At 40.6% G+C, this 25,757-nt stretch overlaps 1 protein-coding gene across 2 annotated transcripts; it reads left to right on the forward strand.

The window, feature by feature from the left end:
- Positions 1-160: 160 nt before the first annotated feature.
- ZSCAN23 (zinc finger and SCAN domain containing 23) lies at positions 161-8,179 on the forward strand. 2 transcript variants are annotated; one of them, XM_046641090.1, is made up of 4 exons: positions 161-229; positions 5,626-6,112; positions 6,357-6,504; positions 6,859-8,179. In XM_046641090.1, exons 2-4 carry the CDS (start codon positions 5,702-5,704, stop codon positions 7,470-7,472), a joined length of 1,173 nt encoding a protein of 390 aa, XP_046497046.1. In that variant the 5' UTR covers positions 161-229; positions 5,626-5,701; the 3' UTR covers positions 7,473-8,179. The 2 variants fall into 2 exon arrangements, with proteins under 2 accessions (XP_046497046.1, XP_046497047.1); XM_046641091.1 differs by having other exon boundaries at positions 5,626-6,025.
- The last annotated feature ends 17,578 nt before the right edge of the window (positions 8,180-25,757 follow it).

Consider the following 25,757-nt stretch of genomic DNA (forward strand, 5'->3'; position numbering starts at 1 on the left):
GAGAACATGCCCCCTAGCCCCTCGAGGGAGATTCAGCGAGGATACCACAGAGGCGTAGAAACCTCCGGGCTTACTAGAAGGAACGCGGCTAGAACTGCTGCTCTCCTGGAGAGCGGCCGCTGTGACGCACTTCCGGCCTTTGTCGTTTATCAGTCTCTGGGCTGCGGTTGTCAAGGACTCAGAGGTGGTGCGATCCGGGCTGGGTGGCCTCTCCTCCCGCGGATGCCCGGTGAGCTTCGGAGTCGGGCTACCGCCGAGGGCCTCCGAAAGGGCTGGTCTGTGCCCTGCGACCCCGGCCTGGGTGTGGGGAGGAGGCAGAGGGGGCTTCTTGGCCAGAGCTTAGCTGCAGAGGTGAGGGGCAGAGGACTCAGCTCCGGAACCTGGAAGGGCCTTTTAACTGAAAGTCAGCGTCCTTGCCCCACCCCCACCCGCTCTCGTCTATTCCTCAGCTCTTCAGCCACTCTGCCCTAGTACCGATGCCCCTCTGAACTCTTCCTCTCCGCATGTTAGGATAACAATAGATGCGGATATCGAGGAATGTTTGTATTTTCCGACGTCATCGTTGTCTACTGGAGACTTATTCAGAACAATGAGCAAGGATAGTTTTATAATATGCCACAGCCTCTCTCAGTCTGATTGACATAGTGTAAAGGCCCTTGCCATTTCTTTAAAAAGAATAAATAGCACTTACTATGTGCCAGCCAGGTACCGTTCAAAGCACTTTCCAAATATTAACTTATTTACTTATCATAAGTCAACGGGTAGGCACTGTTATTATGTAACCTCTCCCCCGTCCCCCTTTTTTTTAACATCCAAGAAGAAAATGACGTTAAGTAACTTGCCTAGGGCCATAGAGCTGGTAAGGGATGTAGTCAGGATTCAAATCCAGGCAGTCTGGCTCCAGAGTCCATTTTCTTAAATCCTTTGCTATGCTGACTCTTCTTTTTCTGTAATAGCTTTACAGCCACAACCCAGAAAGTTACTTCTCTCATTTGAATGTGGTCCTACCGTAATCCTGGGCTTCTAGTTAGGATTTAAGATTAGAGAGAAATGTACACCTGAAGACATATATGTCTGAGTGTGTCTGCAAACCTGATGAGACAGCCAGTTTGTGTGTGTAGGCATGTTTTTCCCCACCCACTCACCCATTGGTTGTGCTTTGGGCAATAGAAAAAGATTACAGTCCTGGCCTTAAGGGTAAGTAGCAGCTATTGATGAAGCCACCCCTGTACCAAAAGTTGCACATTGTCTCATTAAAATGTAGTTAATTTGCATGTGTTTTATTTGCCAGACTTTGTGCAAAACCACTTTATATGCATTATCTCATTTAATACTCTCAAAAACTTTGCAAGGTAGTTGTCCTTATTTCATACGTGAGGAGATTAAGGCTCAGAAAAATCAATTAGGTAACTTGCCCAAGATCACATGTTAGTAGATCAGAATTCCCAACCAGATCTGCCTATGTTCTCTTCTACTTATCTCAGATAAATAGCAAAAATATTGGCTATGTTGTGTGTGTGTGTGGTGTGTGTGTGACTGCAGATGCATAGACAATGTCTGAAAGGATACATTCCAATCTTTAACAGTGTCTATTTCTGGAGAGTGGAACTTCGCCAAGGAATTCTATATTCTGTACTTTTTGGATTTTTTTTTAAAAGGAAAGAAGTAACTGCAAGATAGATTGTGGCTGAGAGTAAAAGGTGGGGCTCATGCTATAAGAGCTAGAAGGAGGAAGAGGGTGGACTGGAATGGATGAGGAAGACTTCAGAGAGGGTGTGAAATGAGAATCAGCTGCAGAGATTGGGTAGGCTTTGAATGAGTGCAGAAGGCAACCAAGAAAGTGGAAGAAGCATGAGGAAAGCCTGATTGAAAAATAGTGAGAAGAAAAGCTTAAGTGGAGCTGGCAGTTTTTGCATGTGAAATAGAGGAAAACAAGAGTGGGGCCAGACAATGAAAGCTAGAGGTCCGATTGGTCTTGAGCCAGGCTTGAGAGTTTGGGAATTCATCCAATAAGTAGTGGGGAGCCATAGACTGACAGCAGAGGTGAGAGTGGAGGTGTGTATTATAAAGGCACATTTGCATGGTGTGCTGCTTAGTCTTCACCTACATGTATCCTTGGCAAAGAGCATGATGGTAGATTTAGGGGAGTTGAGCTTGCCGAGACTCTGGGAGAAACCAACTTTAAAATGCAGATGTATTTCTTTAAGGTGAGAGAGATTATTATGCTAACTATATACCTGGCATGTATAAATGGGGTGGAGATCCTGAATGGGAGATTAATAACTATGCGTGTGACAAGGAAAGCAGGATTATAAAATACTTGGGAAGCCTTTTAGAGACATTGGGTCCAAAGAAGAACTAAGTTATGCTGTTGTGAAGACCTGGGTATTCAGACCACCAGATAAAAGCAAAATCAGGCAAGGGAAAGCAAAAGGGAACCTAAGATATACAGAGAATAGAGAGGAATCGATGTCAGCAAAACTGGGTAAAGATCTTAAACATCACATACCAAAAATGATTTTCTGTGGGCAGAACTGAAAGCTTCAGCTGCATTGTCTGTGAATAGAAAAACTTTGACTTGAAACCAAGGTGGGTAGGCAGGAAATAGGAAAAAGACGTTCAAGGGCCTAGAAGGTTAAGAAAACAAGACAGCATAAGTGGCTGTTTAATCCTTTGAACTCACGCTAGGTTAACTGAGTGACATGAAAGCACATATTCTTAATTTACCTATTTGATATCTGTACCCTAAAACTTTCTCACCCTAGAACAAACTCAGCAGACCATGGTTCAACCCACCATCATTTCTCCCCTAGATTATTGCCACAGCTTCTCTCCCTCCTTCCACTTTAACCCATGGTCTATTGTCAAGCAGCCAGTTATGACTTTATATTAAATATGAGTAAAATTTTGTTACCCCCCTCCTGAAAACCTCTGATGGCTTCCCACATCTCTTGAGTACAAGGCAGAGCCCTTATGATGGCTTTTCATGATCTGTTCCCACCCCGACTTCATCTCCTGTTACTGTCCCTTTTGCTTTCTCTCTTCCAGCTACATTATTCAACTAGCTGTTCTTGAAGGATCCAGGCATGCTCCTGCCTCCAGGAACTCAGTGTTCTCTTTGCATGGGACAGTCTTTCTCCAGATAGCCATGTGACTTGATCCTCAATTCATTCATGTCGCTGCTCAAATAACATCTTATCAACAAGGCCTTCCCTGACTACCCCACATAAAATAGAAACATGTTCTTCCCCCTTACTCCCTACCTCCGGTACTTTTATTTTTCTCTATAGCATTTATCACCATTTGACAGATATTTATTGTCTGTCTCCTATGGCCCCCTTTCTTTATCTTGTCCCCTTCTTCTGCCCACATAGAGGAGAGACAGTGGTATGGTGGTTGAGACTGTAATTCTGAAGTTAGATTTCCTGGGTTTGAATTGCAGCTTCACCACTTGCTACCTGTGAAACCCTGGGCCAATGACTTAAGTTCTTTGTGTCTCAGTTTTCTCATCTGTAATATGGGGGAAACAATAGTAGCTTACTCACAGTTTTTTTGAAAATTAAATGAACTAATGTATGTAAAGCATCTAGAACAGTGTCTGGTACATTAAAAGCACTGTAAATGGCAGTTATTATTAATATTGTTATTAGAGTATAAATTCCATGAGACTAGGGACTTTGTTTTGTTTGTAGGTTATCCCCAGTGCCTAGAACAGTACCAGGAATATGGTGGGTTCTGAATAAATAATTTGCTAAATGAATGAGTGGGGTATGAAAAGTTTTGACAGAAAAAGATAATGTGGTCACAGTGGTGGTGAGTCAGCACCAAGAAAAGTTGGAGGGAAAACATGAACTCAGGGATCCTGTCTTTTGAGTGAAAACCCTCTCCACTCTTCCTGAGGTGGTCTATGGAAGTCAACCAAGCCAAAGATGTTAGAAATTTGGTAAGAGAATTACGTTTGCAGGTCATCCAGAAGGATGCTATCCTACAGCAGTGGGTTTTTTTTTTCTGCTTGATAACTATAACCAATAATGGCAATATGAATTTAATGACTTTTCTTTTAGTTGTAGTGTGGTCAGTGTCCACTTGTAATGTAAGTACCTTATCCTTAGTTTTTAAAATTTTGCAATGCATGCCAATCCCTAGAGATAGTGTAGTTATTTTTACGGTGAATTACAATAATTTTACTGAAAATCAAAATGAAAACATTTTTAAACTATAGGTCATGACCCAGATGTAGGTCATGAAATCTATGTGGTGGGCAGTGACCGGGTTTTTTTTTTTATGAAATAAGATTTAAAAAATAATAATATATATCACAGAAGGTAAGGATACATAGTGTTTTGTAGAATTATTATTTCAGTCATTTGTGTGTGAGTGTGTGTGTCTCACACGTGCACAAACATACATTCATATGCACAGGTATATGTGTTCTAAGTCACAGTATAAAATGTTTCTTACTGAGAGTCCTGGTCAAAAAAGTTTGAAAGCCTCTGCCCAGCAATGGTGCTTGGAAATCACTAAGTCACGTAATTATTTTTCTTTCAGAAAATTGCCTTCATTAATTACTATCCTGGTTAAGATTGTTCATAAGCTAAGTGGTCATAGATATTTGTGTCTTTATTAGCACTCATTTTACATACAGTTGCCCACTCTCCATCCTCGAGGAGCTTCAAAGAGAAACAATTTCCAAGAAATTAAAGGGCAAAAAAGAGCTCAAACTCTACCTGTTTAAAAATATTAGAACTAATATTTCCTTCATTTTAATATCTCTGAGCCAAGACCACTCCACTTGACTACTTTCTGATTTTTTTGCCTCAGTGTTTAGATCACTGGGATATTCATTTAATCTTTCAATAAAATTTATAAGAAAAATAACAATAGTGGTAATTTATACTACTTTACAGTTTACCAAGCTGCCAGCTTCTTTGTGCTCTTTATCCATGGTCTTATTTTATCTCTATATCAACCTAGACAGATAGGCAAGGTTGGTTTTAGCATTCCTGTTTTACAGATTGAGTAAATTAAGGCTCAAAACGTGAAGCCCAGGGCTGCGGAGGGAGTAGCTGGAGGATCAGTCTCAACTCCAGCTCTTCCCCACTCCAAACACGGATCTCTTTCCTCCACACTTCACCTTACTGGAGGGACTCAGCGTCTCCCCCAAGTGCATTTCTTTGGCTTCTCATTCTGTCGTTTTATCTTCTTTACTTTCCCTCCCTCTTCCATTTTCTTTCCCTTTTGTCCTTGATGCTTAGTGTCATCTGTGACCACTTGGGCCCAAAGTGCTTCTTTACTTCCATTCAACTAAAAACTTACTATGAGTCTAGTATCTTGCCATTCAAATGGAAACCCAGTGTATTCAAGCTGATTTATTTGAGTGGATTCATTCAGGATGATCAAATGGCCCCTTCCTTCAATAAAACTGGGTGTCCAAGGGGGTTGTTTTGTTTCTGTTTTCGTTCCTATATTATCTGCATAAGTATTTGTGTGGTCCTTATCATTAATCATGCATTCATGTTCCTCATTAGACAAAGTGACTGATTTTGGTATAAATACTCCCATTGCCTGCCAGCAGAAAATATTTTCTACATTTTAATATTTTTTTCTCTGCAAATTATTTTTCAGGTTTTGGGATTTCCAGAAGAAGAGATCAAGGGGGAATTATCAAGAATAGATTCTTTTTCTGAATAGTTAAGCTTAAATGGCCACAGCCTTGGCCCTTCAGACTCCAGAGATGCAAGAGGGACTTATGGCAGTGAAAGTAAAAGAGGAAGAGGGGGACCATGCCTGTGGGCAAGAAGCTGGCCTATCAAGAGATAATAACCCTCATACCAGAGAGATCTTTCGTAGACGCTTCAGGCATTTCTGCTATCAGGAGACACCTGGGCCACGAGAGGCTCTTCGAAGACTCCAGGAGCTCTGCCGGCAGTGGCTGAGACCAGAGGTGAACACCAAGGAGCAGATCCTGGAGCTGCTGGTGCTGGAGCAGTTCCTGACCATCCTGCCCGAGGAGCTCCAGGCCTGGGTGAGAGAGCACTGCCCAGGGAGTGGAGAGGAGGCCGTAACTGTGCTGGAGAATTTGGAGAGAGAGCTGGATGAGCCAGGAGAGCAGGTGGGAAGACGGGAGAACAGGAGTTTGTACCTGTGTGATCAAGTATGGGGTTTCAGTGCCACAAGAGGAAGAGGAGGAGAAGGATTTCTTTATGCCTGACTTGGTCTGTAGGAGGCTCCTGATCTCTCTGCCTTTTTTACTTTGCCAGCTTCTTGGTCCTTCTTTTCCTATCCAGTGGCCCTGAGAAGGCCCTTGTAATGTCTTCTCTGATATTTGGTTCCCAATTGTCCTTAATTTCCACCAGGTCCTAGCCCATGATCATGAACAGGAAGAGCTTGTGAAGGAGAAATCAACTCCAGGAGCAGCCCAGGAGTTGTCAAGTGGCCAGCTCCAAACCTCAGAAGAGCAGCGTCGGTATAACTTCCAAGAGGTGTGCCCGGTTCAGGAGATTGGTGAGGATTAGAGTTTCCTCAGGAAGCCTACATCATTCCCTGAATGTTCCTCAGTTTAACAGTTTATTTAGTGTCTGCTCTGTGCCAGGCACTGTGCTTGGTACTGGGGATACAGTGATGAGCAAGGTAGACATGGTCCCTGCCCTCAGGAAGTTTACAGTCTGGTGGGAGAGGCAGGCAGCAAACAAGCAGTTACAATACAGTGCATCCTATCCCTGAGGTCGAGGCATTATTGTTTAGAGTGGGAAAGTACACAGAAAATGAGGTCACTTTTCCCCTTCCACCCATTCTCCTAGCCACTTTTTTCCTTTTATCTTTGGAAACAATATTCATGTGATCCATTTATTATTTCAGATGATGAGGCTGGAACTTGGAATGTGGAGTTAGCCCCAAAGATGGAGCTTTCTAAAGAAATTAAATCTCTTGTGGAAGTACCTGGAAAACTGAATGGTGACATCATTCAGATGCCTGAATGTGGAGAGACCTGTGACCATGAGGGCAGACTGGAAAGGCAACGGGTAAGCTCTTCAGTGGAGAGACCCTATATCTGTGGTGAATGTGGAAAAAGCTTCACCCAGAATTCCATCCTTATTGAGCACCAGAGAACACACACAGGTGAGAAGCCCTATGAGTGTGATGAGTGTGGGCGGGCCTTCAGCCAGCGTTCAGGCCTGTTCCAGCACCAGAGACTCCACACCGGGGAAAAGCGCTACCAATGCAACGTTTGTGCTAAAGCCTTCAGCCAGAACGCTGGGCTGTTCCATCACCTCAGGATCCACACTGGGGAGAAACCTTACCAGTGCCAGCAGTGCAGTAAGAGCTTTAGTCGACGTTCTGTCCTCATTAAGCATCAGAGGATTCACACTGGAGAAAGATCTTATGAATGTGAAGAATGTGGCAAGAACTTCATTTACCACTGCAACCTCATCCAGCATCGGAAAGTCCACCCTGTGGCTGAATCCAGCTAGCTCCTTGAAACAGGCAGGGCAGAATTTCCTGACATTAGACCACTAGGCAAAGTGACAAGGGTACTGGTTCTTACTTTGTCCCTGGAAGAACAAAAATAGTTTAACCCTCTGCAGGAAGCTCCAAGGAAAGCCAGTGAACATGTCCTTATTTTTATGCTGAGAAAAGCATAATAATATCTCAAATATATCTGTCAGTTTCTCTGTGGTCAGTGACATGCATGACTTTGCAATACTGAATATTATTATGTTGATTTCATCAACATAGTCTCACACACACTGATGCAAAAAGTTTTCTAGGTGTACTTCAGGAAAACTTCATCTTAGTTTATAAAAACTTTTAAAAAAAAGTTTTAGAAAATTATATGCAGCCTGAATACTAAATAGTGTCAAAGGTAGTTCACTGAGTAAAAATTGATTTGAAAATAACTGTAGTAGACTCTGTAGTGTAAACTACTTGACTATTTTCCATTCTCATAAGATATGATAATTTGCTTTTTAGCCTACAAAGGGGGCAGATGAATCCTCCCATAAATGTATGAAAGGCTTGTGCTTACAGAGTTTTAGTAACTCAGCCTCATGAATTTTGTGCAAAGATCAAGAAACTTAACTAAAACTCTGATATCTTGGGGCCAGCCCCATGGCATAGTGGTTAAGTCTGGCACACTCTGCTTCAGCAGCCCAAGTTGGCAGGTTTGGACCCCGGGCATGGACCTACACCACTCGTCAAACCATACTGTGGTGGCAACTCACATAGAAAATAGAGGAAGACTGGCACAGATGTTAGCTCAAGGCTGTTCTTCCTCAAGCAAAAAAAGAGGAAGATTGGCAACAGATGTTAGCTCAGAGCAAATCTTCCTCACCAAAAAAAGAAAAGAATCTGATATCTCACTTCAAATCTTTGTTATAAAAATACAGGCCTCTTTGGATTTTTCCTGTGACATATGAGCATTTTTGTTTTTTTCCTTTTTCTTTTTATTTAACCTTTTTTTATGGAAAATTTCAAACATATACAAAAGTAGAGAGAAAAGTATGATCAGTCTTCCATGTTGATTGCTTTTATAACCTCCACACTCCTCAGCACTACCTATTGATTACCACCAATGTCATACATACAAAAATTTCTTTCCCTTAACAGTGATTGAGTGAATGTTTACTAAGCTTTATACTAAGCCCAGGAGACAAGGAAATGGAAAATCGGTGGTGATGATAATCTGGATGGGAAGACCAAATACACAGTGGGTAACATAAGTAGAATAGAAACACAGTAAGAGACCTTAGAAATCACTTCTGCATGCCCTTATTTGACAGATATGGAAACAGAGGCTGTGGGAAGTCACCATGTAAGATCATACAGCTAGTTAACAGAGCTGGAACTAGAACCTCGTCTCCTCATTCCTAGTGCAATGCTGTTTCTACTAAGGCACTGGAAGCATTATATCGCCAAATAGAAATTACAAATATGTGGAACTTACAAGATTTATAAGTCATTGAGGTTTTGCTCTTTTAGCTCAACAAACCCTCCCATCTATACATTTCAATAAATGCACAGCTTCTCTATTTAATTTACAGTGGCATTCCAGTAAAGACTCCTCCCACTTATCCTCCATTTGAGGCATTTTACTTATTTCTGTAGTACTCATTTATTTTATTTTTTTTGGTGAGGTGGATTGGCCCTGAGCTAACATCTGTTGCCAATCTTTCTTTTTTTGTGTGAGGAAGATTGTCACTGAGCTAACATCTGTGCCAATCTTCCTCTATTTTTTGTATGTGGGACACCACCACAGCATGGCTTGATGAGCAGTGAGTAGGTCCACACCCAGGATCCAAACTGGGGGAACCCAGGGCTGCCGAAGCAGTGTGTGTGAACTTAACCACTATGCCACTGGACCAGTCCCAGTACTTATTTATTTTTAACTTTTAAAATTTAATTAGAGGGACTTTTTTAAAGCAGTAATTCATTCTTCACCTGGTTTGAAAATCAAAACAACGTGAAGAAGGATCCCTATCTTTCTTCTTATAGGTAGCTGTTTTACTAGTTTCTTGTGTATCTTTATTTCTTTATGTAACTACAAGAAAATATGAATATATATTCTTAGTTCCTCCATTACATGGAAAGATGGCATACTCTTTACACTCTTCTACACCGTGCTATTTTCATGAAACAGTATAGAGATTTCTACATCATAACAGAGTTTTCTCATTCTCTTTACAAGTGGATAATACTTCATTTCTTGGTGCTCCTATACATACTCCTATAGATGAAAATCCCTATTTTAAAATGTTGTATATTCTGTTTCATTCTTCTCCCCAATTTAGTTCAAGTCAAGCTCTGTCTATTTAAAAGCTAACAACTTCCACGTGAGCGAGGAAACAGTTTGGGTAACTAGAATTGCACACAATTCTTCTATAGAGAAATGGAGAAGTGATGGGTGGTGGTTTTCAGTTTCATGTATCTGGTTCTATTATATATTCTTAAACCTAATGTTTCAAACTATTTGTGTCACTACTAGGCCTAATTATCAAAAAGCTTAAATTTCCTCAAAATTATATTTTATTGTGTCTTGAGGTTAAATTCTTTCCAAGAGAAATATATATGGATTTTAGAGTAACATTAAGGAAAATATAGTAGATGTAAGTTTGAAATGAAATCAACTTCTTAAGTAAATATATATTCCATATAGTGATATCATACATATACTGTTATAATCTGAATTCATAAGCATCTTAAATGCCTCTCCATATGCTGAAGCAGCATGTTTGGGTAATTCCATTATATCAGCTCTTAAAAGATTTAAAATATAAACAGATCAGGATTTTAAAGGATGTATTTCTAATGGACTGAATTTTAACACCTGCAATTGAAGATTGGATGTTTTGTGCTTGTTTTTTTACAGCTTCTCAAAAATTCTCACTTTTCTCAACTTAGAAAACATCAAGATACAAAAGGCATTAGATACACTGTAGAGACAGATGTACCATTGGAATGCAGTGATGGTTAACATGATTAAAATGACTGACGGTTCACCAAACTAACTTTCTTGTTTTCTGATATTTATGGTGCTAATTCTCTTACCTAGGATGCACATTCCTCATTAGTTGAGAAACAACAGTTGACTTAACCTATAGGCAACGACATGTAGACCTTTGCTTCTTCTGTGCTTATTCCAATCTTCCCGGCCAGAAATTCTTAGTTGTGTCTCTCTCACATTTCTAACTTTCTCTCACTTCTCTTTTCTCTTTTTCCACCCTGGCTCCTTTATTCAACCCATGAAGTCTCTAGCCTTGATCTCCTTTCAAGTGATTCCTGGACCAGGATCCATTCATGCTTAGCCCCTTGACGAATCCAATCTGAAATAGCGGAATAGTCAATGTTTTATGGCTGAGCAAGGTGTAAGAAATATTGATTCAAATCCAATTAAATAAACCTATTGGTGCTAAGGATAGTCCAGCACCCCTTTGAGCACTGTTAGGACAGTGGACACTGTACATCAAGAAATGGCAGAGTATCTTGCAACCAAAACCTGCCTAGAGCTGTAGGTAGAGCCCAGAAGATGCTCTTTCACTCTAATTTTGATTTGAAGGTCACAACTCCAGGAGAATCAAGTCTCTGTCCATATTTTGTATTTGGAAATGACTCCTATTTTCTATATTTTCTATATCTAACAATTTTTTCATTTAAAAAATTATAATTTATAGTGGAAGATTGTTTTATATTTTTCCAATAAGACAAAAATTATCTCTGAGGTGATTTTAAAATAAAAGTGTATGTAAAGTCAAAATTATTATAAAATATGACGTATTTTCTGTGGGGAAATTTTGAAATATAAAATATATACCAGTTATATGTGTCATTGGTTAAATGTTGAGTTAGTGATTGAGAGAAAAGTAGATTTTCTGCAGAGAGAGATGAAAGATAGAGGAAAGTGTTTTAGGCAGGGGGAACAGGGTAAGGCAAGACTCATCTAAAATATGTTCAGGCCAATAAATGGTGACCAAAGAGAGGGCAAAATAAAAAGACAGATGCAGAGACAGTGTTACCAAGAAATGTGCTTCATCTTCTTAATACTTATTAGAAATCTGTCGCTCATTGGTCCGACTGTCTTAGGTACAGATGGAATAAGCAGTGAAAATAATCTTACTACTCCTTACTTCTAACTCGTTTTAGTACTTTCCATAAAAAGGAAAAGAGAGAAAAGCACAGTCTATAAATCACTGTGATTTTTTTTAGGTCTCTTTGGACCCACACCTAGTTTTCCATGCCAACTGCCTCAGCTTTATGATGAAACCACTGTTTCACAATGTGTACACCTGTTAGAATCACCTGGGCTCTTTGTTTGAAGCACAGTTTCCTGGGCCCCAGACTGACTGAATCAGTTTCTGAGGGCAGGGCCTGGGAATCTCCATTTTAGCTAAGATATCACTGGTTCTTAGACATCAGGTAACTACCTAATTTATTGCCCAATCTGGGACGCTTTTGAGAATGAAAGGGAGTGCTATTAATAATTACACCCAGCCAACAGGTATAAATCAGGATGTATGGTCTCCCTACTCATGACTCTTCCAGCTGAGGAGATAGAAGATGAGACAGAGAATCAGAAAGAATACAGTGTCCTCTCATGAAAGCTGAGGCAGAACATACATGAAGGAGACTGTTGGAGATTTAGGTGTAGCCATCTACACCAAGGTAGCCACCACCTTCCTGGTCTGAAATAATCCCCTTTAACAGATCTGTTGGATTAGGTAAGAAAGGGTGGGACAGTATGTCTACAAAAACCAAAACAAAGAGACGACACTCCTCCCCCCAAAAACCTCACTGTTAAAATAGCTATTTTCCTAAGATGAACCTATTGAGAGAATGGTTTGTCAGACAAGATTGAGGACATCTTGGAAGCACAGCAGCATTTCAGTAGCATCAGGACTGACAGAGCCGTAAGGGGTGTTGGACCTTAAATTGTACAGGAAAAGTGGGAAGAAAGGGCACTGGGTCAGAAGCTTGCAGGGACAAAGCAGAGGGTGAGCCATTTTAAGCAAGTAGCTAGGATGAATGGGGGCCAGACCTTGTGCCGAACAGTTTCATAAATTACCACATTTAAGCCACATAATTCATTGGCTGTAGAGCCATAGCCCTCTTCCCACCACAAGGTACCAAAGACAAACTGCTACAACTGACCCTGCCCCCATATTCCGCCTTTGCCTCAAGATCATTCACAGAGGGGGACAGGGTGAGTGTGTGCGGGGGGGGGGGGGGGGAGTGACTTCCCATCACCACCACTGCAATCTCAGCTTTCTGCTAATTCAGCACAGTTAGGGATCTATATACCCAAAACTTGCTAGTCGTTAGGTTACTCAGAGGGACCTGAGTTGTTTAAACAAAGATTTAAAACAGTAGAGAGCAAGCCAACATGTGCCCCTCTTGTTGCCGTTCTCCTCAGCTGGGTGTTGATTGCTGCTCCTTACCCTGGGGACAGAGTGAAGGTAACTGGACAGAAGGTACCTTACGAGACCCTGCGGCAGAGGGGCACTGAGGGCGGGGCCCTCGCAGGACCGGGGTCCTAGGGAACGTAGGGCTCCGCAAGATCCACTGTGGCCAGCTGTCTTCAGCGGGATAGAGAGATGTTAGCTCTGACTGAGGGGCTGCTGGACAGCAGAGGTTACAAGCGGCAGTGGATCGCGCTGCCGGAGCTGTTTGGAGGAAGCCTCTGAGCGCGCAACGCCGGTCACGTGGTGGGCGCAGACCAGCCACTGAGATGACGGGTCCTCGAAGCGTTCCTAGAGAGGCAGCTATTGAAGCCGGCCGAGACGTGTTTGAGCGTTGTGATGTACTTCCGGTCTCTGGGGTGAGCTACGGCCCAAGTATTATCTTCTTACATTCCCTCTTGCACACCCTCACACTCTGAGTGGGTGTGGGTGGGAACCTGCCTCCCTTTTCTTTGGCAGGATGCTCTATAGCTCAGCAGAAATGTCGGGATCTAGAGGAGGGAGTGCTGCCCCTTTTCACAGGCCTGCCTCGGATTCCTCTCCCTTCGTAGATCCCTCAGGATTTGACTCTCTTTTCCGTGTCGGTGCTGCTGGACTTTTTGGAGATGCAGGGGACAGAACACAAGTGTACAGAGCTGGGTCTGTGCTGACCAAACGCTTCTCAGGTGGGGACACAGATGTACCAGTGGGGAGACCCCTCCGGGGTCCATCGGCTGACGGATCCTTATGCTAAAAGATGATTTCTTATACCTTTCCTGAGTTCTACGGTCGTTTTACCTGAGCAGTTTTTCGGTTTTCGTTGAAGTCCCCAATAGTAGTGGCCGTGATATTGGATACTAGTACTGTAAAGGCTTAGCACTTTTAAAAAGTACTTTACCAGGCTTAGCACTTTTAAAAAGTACTTTACCATAACATGATGCTCACATTTTTGCAAAACAAAGTGAAGTGCTACGTGAATTTCTATGGCTAAGAAAATAGATTCAGAAGTTAGCACTTTCAGAAAGCAAACATTTATTGAGTGCCACATATGTGCCAGGCTCTGTGTCATAAAAAGGGGAATAAGCCAGATAAAAGAGGCACTCACTACCTTAGAGTGTAATGAGGACGATACACAATGACAATATAGTGTGATAAGTGCCTTGAGGAAAATAAACTTCATAATAGGAGGGCCTTTGGAGGTGGGGAGTGGAAAGTTGAAGATAACCTCCCTGACTATGCAGTAGCAGAGCTGCCTCTGTCAACTGATAGAAATTGGATAGCAAAGAGGAAATAGTCCTTGGGGTGTAGATATAGTATGTGACAGATCAGAAAACCGTTTCAGAAAACTACAAGTAGATGGAGGTGGGTGTGGTAGAGCTGGAGCAAAGAGAAAAAGTAGATAGTAACAGAGATATGCTAAGGAATTTCGACTTTATAGGGTGGTGTGCTTCCCCATCTTTTTAATGTAATGGCTCATAGACAAAATGTTTGTATGCACACTGCCTTGCAGAAGAGACCAGGCCAAGGGCTTCAGCTATCCCAGATCTGCCTGGCCACTTCAGGAGCTTGGGATATCAATATGCTGGCACTTCTGTAAGCCATTTGAGGCATCCGGTGAATTGTGACATAGCACAGAAGATGAGAAGGTATACCCCACAGAGTGAGGAGTCTCTGTCTGGATTTAAGCAGAGGAGTAACATAATCTTACTAGCCTTCTAGAAATATTCTGGAAGCAGTGTGATGAATGAATTGAAAGGGGGCAAGACTGGAAGCAAGAGAGATAAGAGACTTGCATTTGTCAAAGAAAGAACCAATACTATAAGTTGATGAAAGTAAGGCAGTGGCTATGGAAATGAAGAGGGGATGGAATGGAACTATGCTAAAGAGGTAGATTTAACCAGACTTGATGACTAATTAGGTGGATGAAAAGGAGAAAGATATTTTTTTAAAAAAGCGCTGAGTGCACTGCCTGGCACATACTAAGTACTACATAAGGGTTTTGGTTTTTTTTTTTTTTTAATAAATGTAGTCAGGAATAATTAGGCATGTTTTTGGATTGGATGATTAGATGAATGTGGTACCATTTTAAAAGAAATGGGTAATATTGGAAGAGGTATTGCTTATGAGGGGAAAATGATGAGTTAATTTTCAGTAGTATTGAGTTGAAGATGCTCATATAAACTTATATAAGTGTCATAAAACATATAAGTGGAAGGGTCTAATACACCATTGGATTATAATGGTTTGGAGCTCCAAAGCAAGATTGAGATAAGAGATAAACAAGATTGGGATCAGATTTAGGAGTTCTCGGGTGACAGCTGATGCTACAGAATTAATGAGATTGCCCAGAATCAATGTGGAATGAGAAGGCGGCTGGATCTCAACTTAGGGTAACCAGACGTTTCTTGGTAGGCAGAAGAAGCACTGTAAAGTAGATGTAAGAAGGAGCCATTAGAGACATATATATCTATTTAACAAGCACTTATATAATGCTTCCAGAGCGCCAAAAATTGGTCTAAGCACTTTTCAAAAACTGACTCATGGAAAAACAGCCAGAAGAGTGTAATGTTCCTTAGAAAATTGGGAGTGGTTAGCAGTGTTAGGTGCTGCAGGGTCATCTGGTAAGAAAAGGACTTGGTTAGTGACTTGGGATGCATGACTCAAATGTGGGACTCCCTGACTGACATGCACGTTATTCTTTTCTAACACTAAAAGTACCTTTGAAAGCATCTAGCGCAAGTCTTGGCACAGAGAAGTTGATTTATAAATGTTAATTGACTCAGTCTTTGACTTGCAATATAAGCAGGCAAAGCTGTTTCCGTTGTTTTTCTTCATTATCTGAATATTTCTCATTATCTGAGTATTTCACTGAGGTTTCTAGATCTAAAAGCTAATAGTCTTGTAAAACTTTAATCCTGAAGTAACTGAATTATCATTTAGTTGATTTTATGCCATTATTCTTATTGCCATTTTTTGCTTGTTTTACCTTTTACAGAGTTTCTTTGCCTGCAGATCATTGCTTTGATCACGACCATTCACTCTGAGTAAATATGTTCTTAGTTTGGAGTTGATGTCTGTTAACAATGATGTGTTATGCCTCGGCGCCAGCATGAAGCACTCCTACTACTGCAATAAGCCAGGTTTCTGAGCTGTTTCACCCAGGAATGAATTCAGTTCAGCCCTTTTGGGCTGCAGAAGAACAGAAGGAATGTCAAATAGTTAAAATTTAGCCTGCACAGAACTGGAGCTTCTGGCCAGGAGTTCTTCAGACAAAGCGAGGAGGATTCTTTTGAGCTTCCAGAGTCCAGCTCCAGGCTCTTTGCCATCACTGGCTGAGACCAGAGATAGACAGCAAGGAACAAACACATCTTGGAACTGCTGGTACCAGAGTAGTTCCTGACCATCCTGCCCAGAGCTCCAGGCTTGAGTGCAGGAGCAGCCCAGAGTCTAGGGAGGAGGCTGTTACTGTACTGGAGGTGCTTGGAGAGGAAGCTGGCTAATCCAGGAGGAAAGGTGAGATAAGGAAGAAATGATCTATTATCAGAAAGCAGGCATTTTCTCCAGAGAGAGATAACAGAGTTGAGATCTTCTCTCAAATACAGCAAGAGAAAAATGGCTAATGCGCATTGTAGAGTTATGTTCCCTGTGTATTATCCTCTCTGTCCTTTTATGCCCTGCCCTTGCGGATTAAGGGAAACTGCTTTCTGTCCTCCCATCCTGTGTTCCATATTAATATTGGGATCTTAAGCTCTAGAACCCTCAGCAGATATCACCCTGGTTAAACTGTGTCTAATTGTCCTCAGGTCCTAGCCCTCCTACAGGGTTAGGAAGTATCCTAAGGGCCAATAGTTTATCTGGCAGCAGCAGAGAACTCACCTGGGGTCTAGCTCCAGCCAGTAAAGGGTCAGCTCAACTCTGAATCTTGGGAGCTGCACCCTATTCAGGAGAAAAGTGAGGAGGAGATTGTCCTGGGCAAAAGATAGCAAATGCAGGTGGCTTTTTGCATTTTCCAAATGAACCTCATCATGAAAATCTTTGCTTACCTTTCAATTGACCTCTAATGCCTGTTCCACAGCATATCATTTTAACCTCAATTATGATTCTTTTCTTCCTTCACTTTTTTGAATTAAAATTATTGAAAAATCCTGCTATTTCATATCACATAGTTCAGTTTCTCTGTTCTAGCTTAATGCCACCAGCTTCCCTGACCTGGACCTCTTAGTCTAAAGGCAGGAGAACATTTTTCTGCATTGAAGCCAACAGAAAACTACTCAGGGCTACATGCAATGGAGAAATATTAGAATGTACATTTTTTCAAATGAGTGTAGGAAACAAAACTTTATTTAGTAAGTGCATGCTTATTGGAAAAGCACACATCCATACCCAAATATAATTATACTGTATATATCAACTGCCACTATTTTTATGTTTAATATTACATTATGGACATCTTTCCAAGAGTGTTACAAGGAATATATACATATGGCTGACATATATTTCACTGTATGGGTATCAAATTATTTTTAAACTAACCCTAGAGGTTTTTTAATTGATGTGTCCTCGCCCAGGATCTGAACCAGCGAAAGCCTGGGCCGGAAGCAGAGCATGTGAACCCAACCACTCGGCCACGGGGCCGGCCCCTTTTGTTTGTTTTTTTAAATACTGCCAACTAAAAGCCATAAATCCTTTTATCTTTTTTCTATATAAGCCTATATAAAAGTAGATTTGTATAGTGAATCTCCATGAATCGCCTAGTTTCAACATTATCAAATGATGGCCAGTCTTTTCTCATTTATAACCCTACTCATTTCCCATGTTATTTTTTACGTATAATTTTGAAGTACATCTCATACCATATTCTTTCAAATGTAAATATTTCATTATGTACTCTAAAAGATGACTTCTTGAAGGCATAACTAAAAGACATGAACTTTTTAACATAACCATAATGCTGTTACCATGCCTAAAAAAATTAAGTTTCTTAATATCAAATTTCTACTCGTCTCAAAGATGTCATAAACTTTTTAATTTGTTTTCTTTTTCAGCTCATTTGAGTCAAGATCTCAAGAAGAAAAATGCGTTGTGATTGGTTGATATGTCTCTTAGGTTTCTTTTAATAAATGGGTCCCCCTTCCTTCTTTTCTCCCCCTTGCAACTCACTTATTAAAGAAATCAAGTTGTTTGTCCTATGTAGTTTCCCACAATCTGGGTTTTGCTGCTTGCATCTTGTGCTGTAGTTTAACATGTTCTGTTGTCCTCTCTGTTTTCTATAAATTGTAGCAAATCTACAGGCTTGACCAAAATCAAATTTAAGGTTTTAGAGCAAGACAAGTTTAACTTGGCAAGCTGATGTTCTGTCTGGAGCCTATAATGTCTGATTGTTTCTTTTTCTGTGATGTTATCAGCTTTTGATCCTCAATACCTACATCTAGTAATCCATTAGAGGATCCCAAAGTGATGATATTCTTATTCTGTCATTCTTTCTTCACTTAATAAAGCTGGAATATTTATATAAAGAGATGCTTCCCCTGATTTCTTGCTTGGTTACTCAATGGTTTGTATATGAAAGGCAAGATAATTGCTTAACTCCCTCCCACCTTTTTTTTTGTTTCTCAGTTTCAAAACAATTAGTTTGCTATCTCCTCTAAAACAGTGGGCAGTTATTATTAGTAATAGTATCATTAAGAACTCATGGATTTAAACATATTTGATATTTTTCAATCCATAGTACTAATAGCCTTTTGAAACTCATTTGTCTCATCTGTGGGCAGTAGGAGCCTCTTCAGTTTGACTCCTACATTTATGACATGAACCTAGTCAGCTTTGGTAGCTTTCTTGCTGTCTGCTAGGACAAGATGTACAAGATGTACCAGGCCTGTCTTATAATTTTCCTTGCTCAGTCCTAATAATTTTTCCAAGGACCCTTGATTCTGTTTAGTGGGAAATGGTATTTCAAGATCCAAAATAGGGTGCTACGGTTGCTCGCTGCTTAGTTTGACATTGTTCCTTTTCAGTGCTCAGAGCCAGAAAAATATTTATGATAAAATTTGTATTATGGGTTCACATCACTAGTTCCACGTTAAATTCAGGACTTCAGGGTCTTAATCTATCTTTTCATCTGTATCTCCTTTTGAAGAATTCTCAAAGACACTAGGAATGATAGAATATCAAATACTCATTTGCTTTATCCTACAGCATATACGCAATAGCCTCAGAATAAAAATATCAGCATTATCATCAACAAATATGATTTCTGTCAACCGCCAATAGTGGTGTGTGTGTGTTTTCCATTTCCTTTGTCCTTAAGGTATATCTCATTGGGGATATACAAAAAAATTACTCTTTTAAGGACATTTTTAATAATTCCTCTTTTGTGTGATTATGCCACCAACAGGTACACATTTAAGTTCAGTTTGTTTTGTTTCTTCACTATTTAGAGAATGCTTTTTCTTTTCTTTAATTATTTAAAATGCTTCCTTTTCTTATGTAAAATATAAAATTTTAAATGCAAAACCTACAAAGTAAGATATTTTCAAAGTTGTATTCCTGTTCCCTCGTTCTATTCCCTCCCTTCCCCATAGGCAACCTTTTGTTCTTTACTTTTATGGGTTATCCTTTTATTATTCTTTTAATATAATCATATGTATACATGCACGCACAACCCTCCCTTTTTAAAATGATGGCATACTATAAAAGTCATAAACTTAATGCACATCTGTCTTATGTGAAACATTTTCTTCTATCTTTCTGCAGCATGTAATCCCAATAATTGCTTATTTAATGAGCAAATAATTGAGTAAGGTATGTGTGAATGAGTGAATTAATTATGGTGAAATTGTTACTCTCTTCCAGATGATTTGATCAAATGGAGAATGAGAAGTTGCTTCCAAAGTAGAAGAAATCTGAGGAAATAACATGCCAGGGCCGGCCCCATGGCTTAGTGGTTAAGTTCCCATGCTCTGCTTCGGTGGCCCAGAGTTTTGCCCATTTGGATCCTGGGTGCGGACCTAGCATTGCTTATCAAGCCATGCTGAGGCAGCGTGCCACATAGCAGAGCCAGAAGGACCAACAACTAGAATATACAACTATGTACTGGGGGGCTTTGGGGAGAAGAAAAAAAAGATTGGCAACAGATGTTAGCTCAGGTGCCAATCTTTAAAAAAAAAAGCAAAAACAAAAAAAGAACATGCCAACAGGGATACACTGTCAGATTTGATGACAGTGCTTATTAGAACTTTGATTCTGTAGAAGTTGAAAAGTATCAGAGAAGACTAGAAAGCTATCCAAAAATTACCACAAGGATAGTATAAGTGTAAGGGATGTTGAATGAATTTCACTCAGAACTCTGTCCTTATTCAGCATCGGAGATCCAGACTGGTGAGAAACCCTATGAAAGTGATAAGTGTGGAAAAGCTTTTACTCAAGAGTGCAAGGTTCAGTGAAAATAGGAGAATTTTCTGGAGTTAGACCCACAAAGTGAAGAATATGGGAAAACTTTCAGTGCGAACAGCAGACTGGTTCATCATAAGAGAATCCGTACAGAAAGAGACATTATAATAAATGTAACAAGCGTGGGAAAGCCTTGGTCAGTGGTTACCTCTTAACCAGCAGCAGAGACTTCACACCCGAGAGAAATGTTACCAAGTATAACACATGTGGTAAAGCTTACAGTCAGACCAAAGAGCTTTTCTATCATATCAGAATCCACAGTGGAGAGAAAATCTTAAGTGTAATCAGTATAGTGAAAGTTTTCATGGAAATTCTTTCCTTATTAAACACCAGAGAACTCACTCAAGAGAGAACTTAAGAAGTTGATAAATATGGATGGAAAAAGACTTTGAACAATAGCACCTCATCTGACACTAAAAACTCATGGGTGTCCAGCATCAGAAATTGGTAAGACAGAATTTCTTCATGCTAGACCTCTGGGTGGTCTTTGATGAAAACTGGCTCTTCAAAACGTATCCCCCAAATCCTGTCACATTCAAAAGAGCAAGCCATTTACTTTTTCCCTAACAATCTGATCAAATAAGCTACATTATTTTAGTGATTTGAAGATTGCCTATGGAACACCAGTTCAGATTTCTAGATGTTTTACTAGTTGTTCCAAAATATAATTCTTACAAAAGCTTGAACCATTTAATAGTATTCTTTTAGTTGAAAACCTAAGTTGTTTATAAAATATACAAGTAGGAATATTAGATGCTTAATATATTTTAAATGTTTCCACAGTGATGATGATTTATCAAGTCAAAAAAACTTTTTCAGCATCTTTTTAGTGACAGCACAGTGAATCTTTGGGCCTTCCATTCCTACATCAGTTCTAATGTATAACATGTAGCTCATAGCCAAGACTCCAAACAAGAAAGATGCATCTTTTTATTAATAGAGGTTGGTTAATTTGTGTTTGTAAAACATTAGAGATACCCAAGCTAGTCTTCAGAGGAGGAGAATAAGCAAACCCAAATACCTAGGGGCGAGGCAGGTAATGTAAATAAATGAAGCAATCCTAGAGTCAAAAATAAGGGAAAACAGGCCAGCCTGGTGGCGCAGTGGTTAAGTTCACATGTTCTGCTTCAGAGGCCTGGGGTTCGCTGGCCCGGATCCCGGGTGCGGACCTACACACTGCTTGTTAAGCCATGCTGTGTCAGACATCCCACATATAAAGTAGAGGAAGATGGGCACGCTTGTTAGCTCAGGGCCAGTCTTCCTCAGCAAAAAGAGGAGGATTGGTGGCAGATGTTAGTTCAGGGTTAATCTTGCTGAAAAAGAAAAAAAAAAGGGAAAACAAAAACCATCTTTTTTATTGCATTAAGGTTTCAGGAAAATTGCCAGGATCCTCTTCATTGAGTTCCATTGCAGGAGGAAGATGATCAGGTTAGTTGTGCATTTTAACCACCATAAACAATGATCTCTACTGCCAGTCGTCCTCTTTTTTCTGAGGAAGCCTGGTCCTGAGCTAACATCGTGTCCATCTTCCTCTACTTTATATATGGGATGCCTACCACAGCATGGTGTGCCAAGTGGTGCCATGTCCGCACCCGGGATCAGAACCGGCGAACCCCGGGAGGCTGAGAAGCAGAATCTGCGAACTTAACTGCTGTGCCACCGGGCTGGCCCTGATCCTTTCGTACTTTTGAGTATAGTATATTTTAAGGAAAAGCTTCGTAAGCTTTACTGCTGAACCACTTCAGTCGTCAACTGATAGGTTTGAACCATCATTAATTTTCGTACTAGTCGCTAAGGTATGACTTATGTAATCATACAATCAATGTTTCACAACTTGAAACAAATTGTAGCACAAGGGATCTTTAAAACAGATTTCACTACTATTGGCAATGTTATCTTTTTTGGTGTCAGGAGCTTTAAGAATGGGAATCACAATGTAAGTAAGAAATGTATTGGCTATGAGACTAATTTTCCCTTAACCTAACAAATGAAGGCGAGGAGCATATTTCTGATTAAAAGCAAGTCTCCCTTCTTAAAGGAGAAACTCATATTTCTAATTTTAGATATTCTTCCTAAGGGGTTAAGGTCTATCTCCAGATCTTCGGATCCACCTGATTATTAAATGTGGAACATATGCCCAGTGTTGCCACATCTTCCAAATCTTATATGAACTCTCCCTATTTTTAGTCTTTAGTCCTTTTTTTTACTTTAGGACAACTTGACTTGCCCATGGGCTATCAATTTATCACCTCTACTTGTAAAAATGTATCTTTTATCCAAAAGACTGTTGTAATTATTAATAGTGATCTTGGGGGTAGAGATGAGGGCCATGGTACTTGTGTATGCCCATGGGCTCTTAGTGCCTCTGGGCTCAGAGATTACCGACTGCTGATACAGGCTGCTCAACAGAGTTGTTAAAATGACTAGTTTACCAGGCTATCTCTACCTCAGTGCCTCCTCCCAGCAGAGATCTGCCTGCTCGTAGGGAGCCACTTTCCCTTACTGCAAGAATGAAGGAGTTAGCCGCCCTGGTGTAAAGACCACTTTAACAAAGTACTAAGCTTCTCATGCTCTGTCTTTCTGTCCCATAAGCATATAAGCCTGGGGCTATAATGGGGACCTAAAAAATATTTTCCTCTTCACTAAGGTCAACTCAGGCCAGTGAAGTGTTTGAAATGCCTGCCGAGACCAAGACATAATATAGGGTAACAAGACTTATCATTGGTCTGCACTACTGAGTGCTTTATATGCATTTCACTTAATCTTTACAGTGAGTCTGTGAGGTAGGTCAGTCATTCCATGTTACATATGAGAAAACGAGAGGTTAAATGACCCATACAGCAAGTGGTGAACTGCAATTCAAACCAAAACTGTGACTCTGAAGCCTGCACTCTTGTTTCTAGTTCTCCAGCTCAGGTTTAGAAGGAGGCAAGCAAGTTATCTAATAATAACAGCCAGAATTCATTGTGTGGCCAATTTTTTTAAATTTATTTTTTAGCTAAACAATGTTACAGTTAACAAAGTTAGGTTAGAGGGGCAGGCAGGACCAGAACAGGAAGGCCCTTCAAAGCCAGGGCAAGGAGCCGAACATTAACTGAAAAGGCCATGTAAGAAATTTAAGCCTGGCGGTAACTGTCTATCAGGAGACTAGTTTGTTTACCGTTGCAACAAATGAGGAGTGGGCATGCTCCCGGAGAGCAGGTCTGATTAAGAGAGTGCTAAATATGAGGGGATAAAATTGAGAAATAGGAGGGAAAATGGATGAGGACTTGGTGATTGATTATGCGAGAGTTAAGAGAACAAAAAGTTCCAGATGTAATCACAGAATGGTGGTTCCTCCACCAAGAGAGGCAACACTAAATAAGAAGTAGCATTTTGGGGCTGGCCCTGTGGCCAAGTGGTTAAGTTCACGCTCTCCACTTCAGTGGCCCAGGGTTTCTCAGGTGTGGATCCTGGGTGTGGACATGGCACCGCTCATCAAGCCATGCTGAGGCGGTGTACCATATAGCACAACTAGAAGGACCTACAACTGGAATATACAACTGTGTTCGGGGGGGGGGGGGGAGTTGGGGAGAAGAAGAAAAACAACAAGATTGGCAACAGATGTTAGCTCAGGTGCCAATCTTTAAAAAAACAGTAAAAAAAAGAAAGCATTTTGACAACAGATTGATGAGATCAGTTTGATAACGTTAAGTTTGAGATCCTAGGAGGCATTATATTGCAGATGTTGCTATTTGTTAATGGATTAGTTTAAGGATTTGTGGATCTAGGACTCATGGGGAGAGAGTTAGGCTCGAGATCCATATTCTGAAACCATACAATTTGCAGAAATGGTTTAACTGTTTAAGATATCTTATGAAGTGTGTAGTGCTAAAAGATAGCCCAGGACAGATTCTGGGAGCACTCCTCACCCTCTTTCCCCCCAGCCTCTGTAGATTTCTCTTCCAGGGCATCTGGGGAAGAGATGAGGGATTCCTCCCCATACCTTGCCAGGGCTCAAATCTCACTCTGAACCATGGAACATGTCAGAAAACAACAGACACAGGGCGAGTCTTGGACAACAACTTGAATCCACATGGGAGTGAACATTAAGTTGACTTTTGGGTCCTTTTCTAAAAATCTTGAAAGATTTTGCAGCTCAGAAGTTCTTCAAGTCCCACTGGGCATGGCTTCCTGCAGGAGGTTGATATGAAAGTCTCCTTTAAGGAGTCAGCCTGCACCAAGAATGATCAAGTCAGCTCCCTGTCATAGAGGCAATGTAGCCACAAGAAAAGAGCATCTAATCACAAAGAGAGCTTAAGACAGACAGAAGGCTGAGTAACAGCATCTCCATCTTTTGACACTGGAGAGACACAGGGATATAGAGACAGAGAATAGACACAAAAGGTGAAAACAGATCTCTAGAAAACTTTCATTTCTCACTTTTTGTCCACATATGTTACTAACACTTCTTGGCCATTTTATTAACCTAATAACTCTAACATTTAAAAAGGAGATAGTCTCTTGTGATATTTTGATAAGCCTTCTAACTACTACAAAAATCAAAAGAGGAAAAAAAGCAGAATTTGAGATCTAGGATTCAAGAAATTACAGAAAAGGTGAAACTGTAATGTCAGAAGGTCAGTGTTACTTTGTGAAAATAAAATGAAAGCATGATTAGGCTCATAATCATGGTAGGCGTATTTAGGGAAGTTGAAAGGGGGCCAAGAAACAATCAAGAAAAAAGGTTGAACAATATTAGGAAAAGAGATTCCAGAAAGAACTCCTTTATTTATTTGGGTTTTTCTGGATTCTCTTTAATTTGTATCTAATTGATGAACCGTTGATATAGTTCTTTCCTCAGGCCAGAAACTGACCTATCTTTAAAATATGTGAAACAGACTGAGAAAAAGGCTCAAGAATATTTAGACAGGTCCATGCTGCTAAGCAAAACCTGAGCCATGTAACTGTGTGCTGTGAACCGCAGTACACATTGAGTAAACTCTTGCTTAGAAAACGAGCAAAAATTTAAGCCTTTTTGCCCCCAAAGGTGACAAGAGGACGAGCAGAGAATAGCAACATAAGTATATTTGGAGGATTCTAAGTGACTTACATTCCAATCTAACATACCAAGTGTCCAATAGGCAATGCCTAGAGTAAGTAAACCAAAAAAATAATAATAATAATAATAGAGGCATATTGCTTATATGGAGGTGACTACTAGAAGAACCAGGGGGTAGAAAAGGTGCCCCTTAGGGATATCAGGGAGTGTGGTAAGTGATAGAGCAGGGTCTGGTGCTTTTCGTCATAAAACCTGGTGTGTGCATAGTGGCCCCGGATTGTGGGAACCCAATAAGTGAAGTGTTTGGGGTGGGGGCTTAGCAAACCACCTGTGAAGGG

Source organism: Equus quagga, chromosome 15 (assembly GCF_021613505.1).
Source record: "Equus quagga isolate Etosha38 chromosome 15, UCLA_HA_Equagga_1.0, whole genome shotgun sequence".
Lineage (NCBI taxonomy): Eukaryota > Metazoa > Chordata > Mammalia > Perissodactyla > Equidae > Equus > Equus quagga.

Bases quoted from the DNA above. Each gene is read 5' to 3' on its own strand.
- ZSCAN23 (XM_046641090.1), top strand. From the start codon at position 5,702: ATGGCCACAGCCTTGGCCCTTCAGACTCCAGAGATGCAAGAGGGACTT. The intron at 6,113-6,356 runs GTGGGAAGACGG...AATTTCCACCAG, and splicing joins TGGATGAGCCAGGAGAGCAG to GTCCTAGCCCATGATCATGA. The intron at 6,505-6,858 runs GTGAGGATTAGA...TTATTATTTCAG, and splicing joins GTGCCCGGTTCAGGAGATTG to ATGATGAGGCTGGAACTTGG.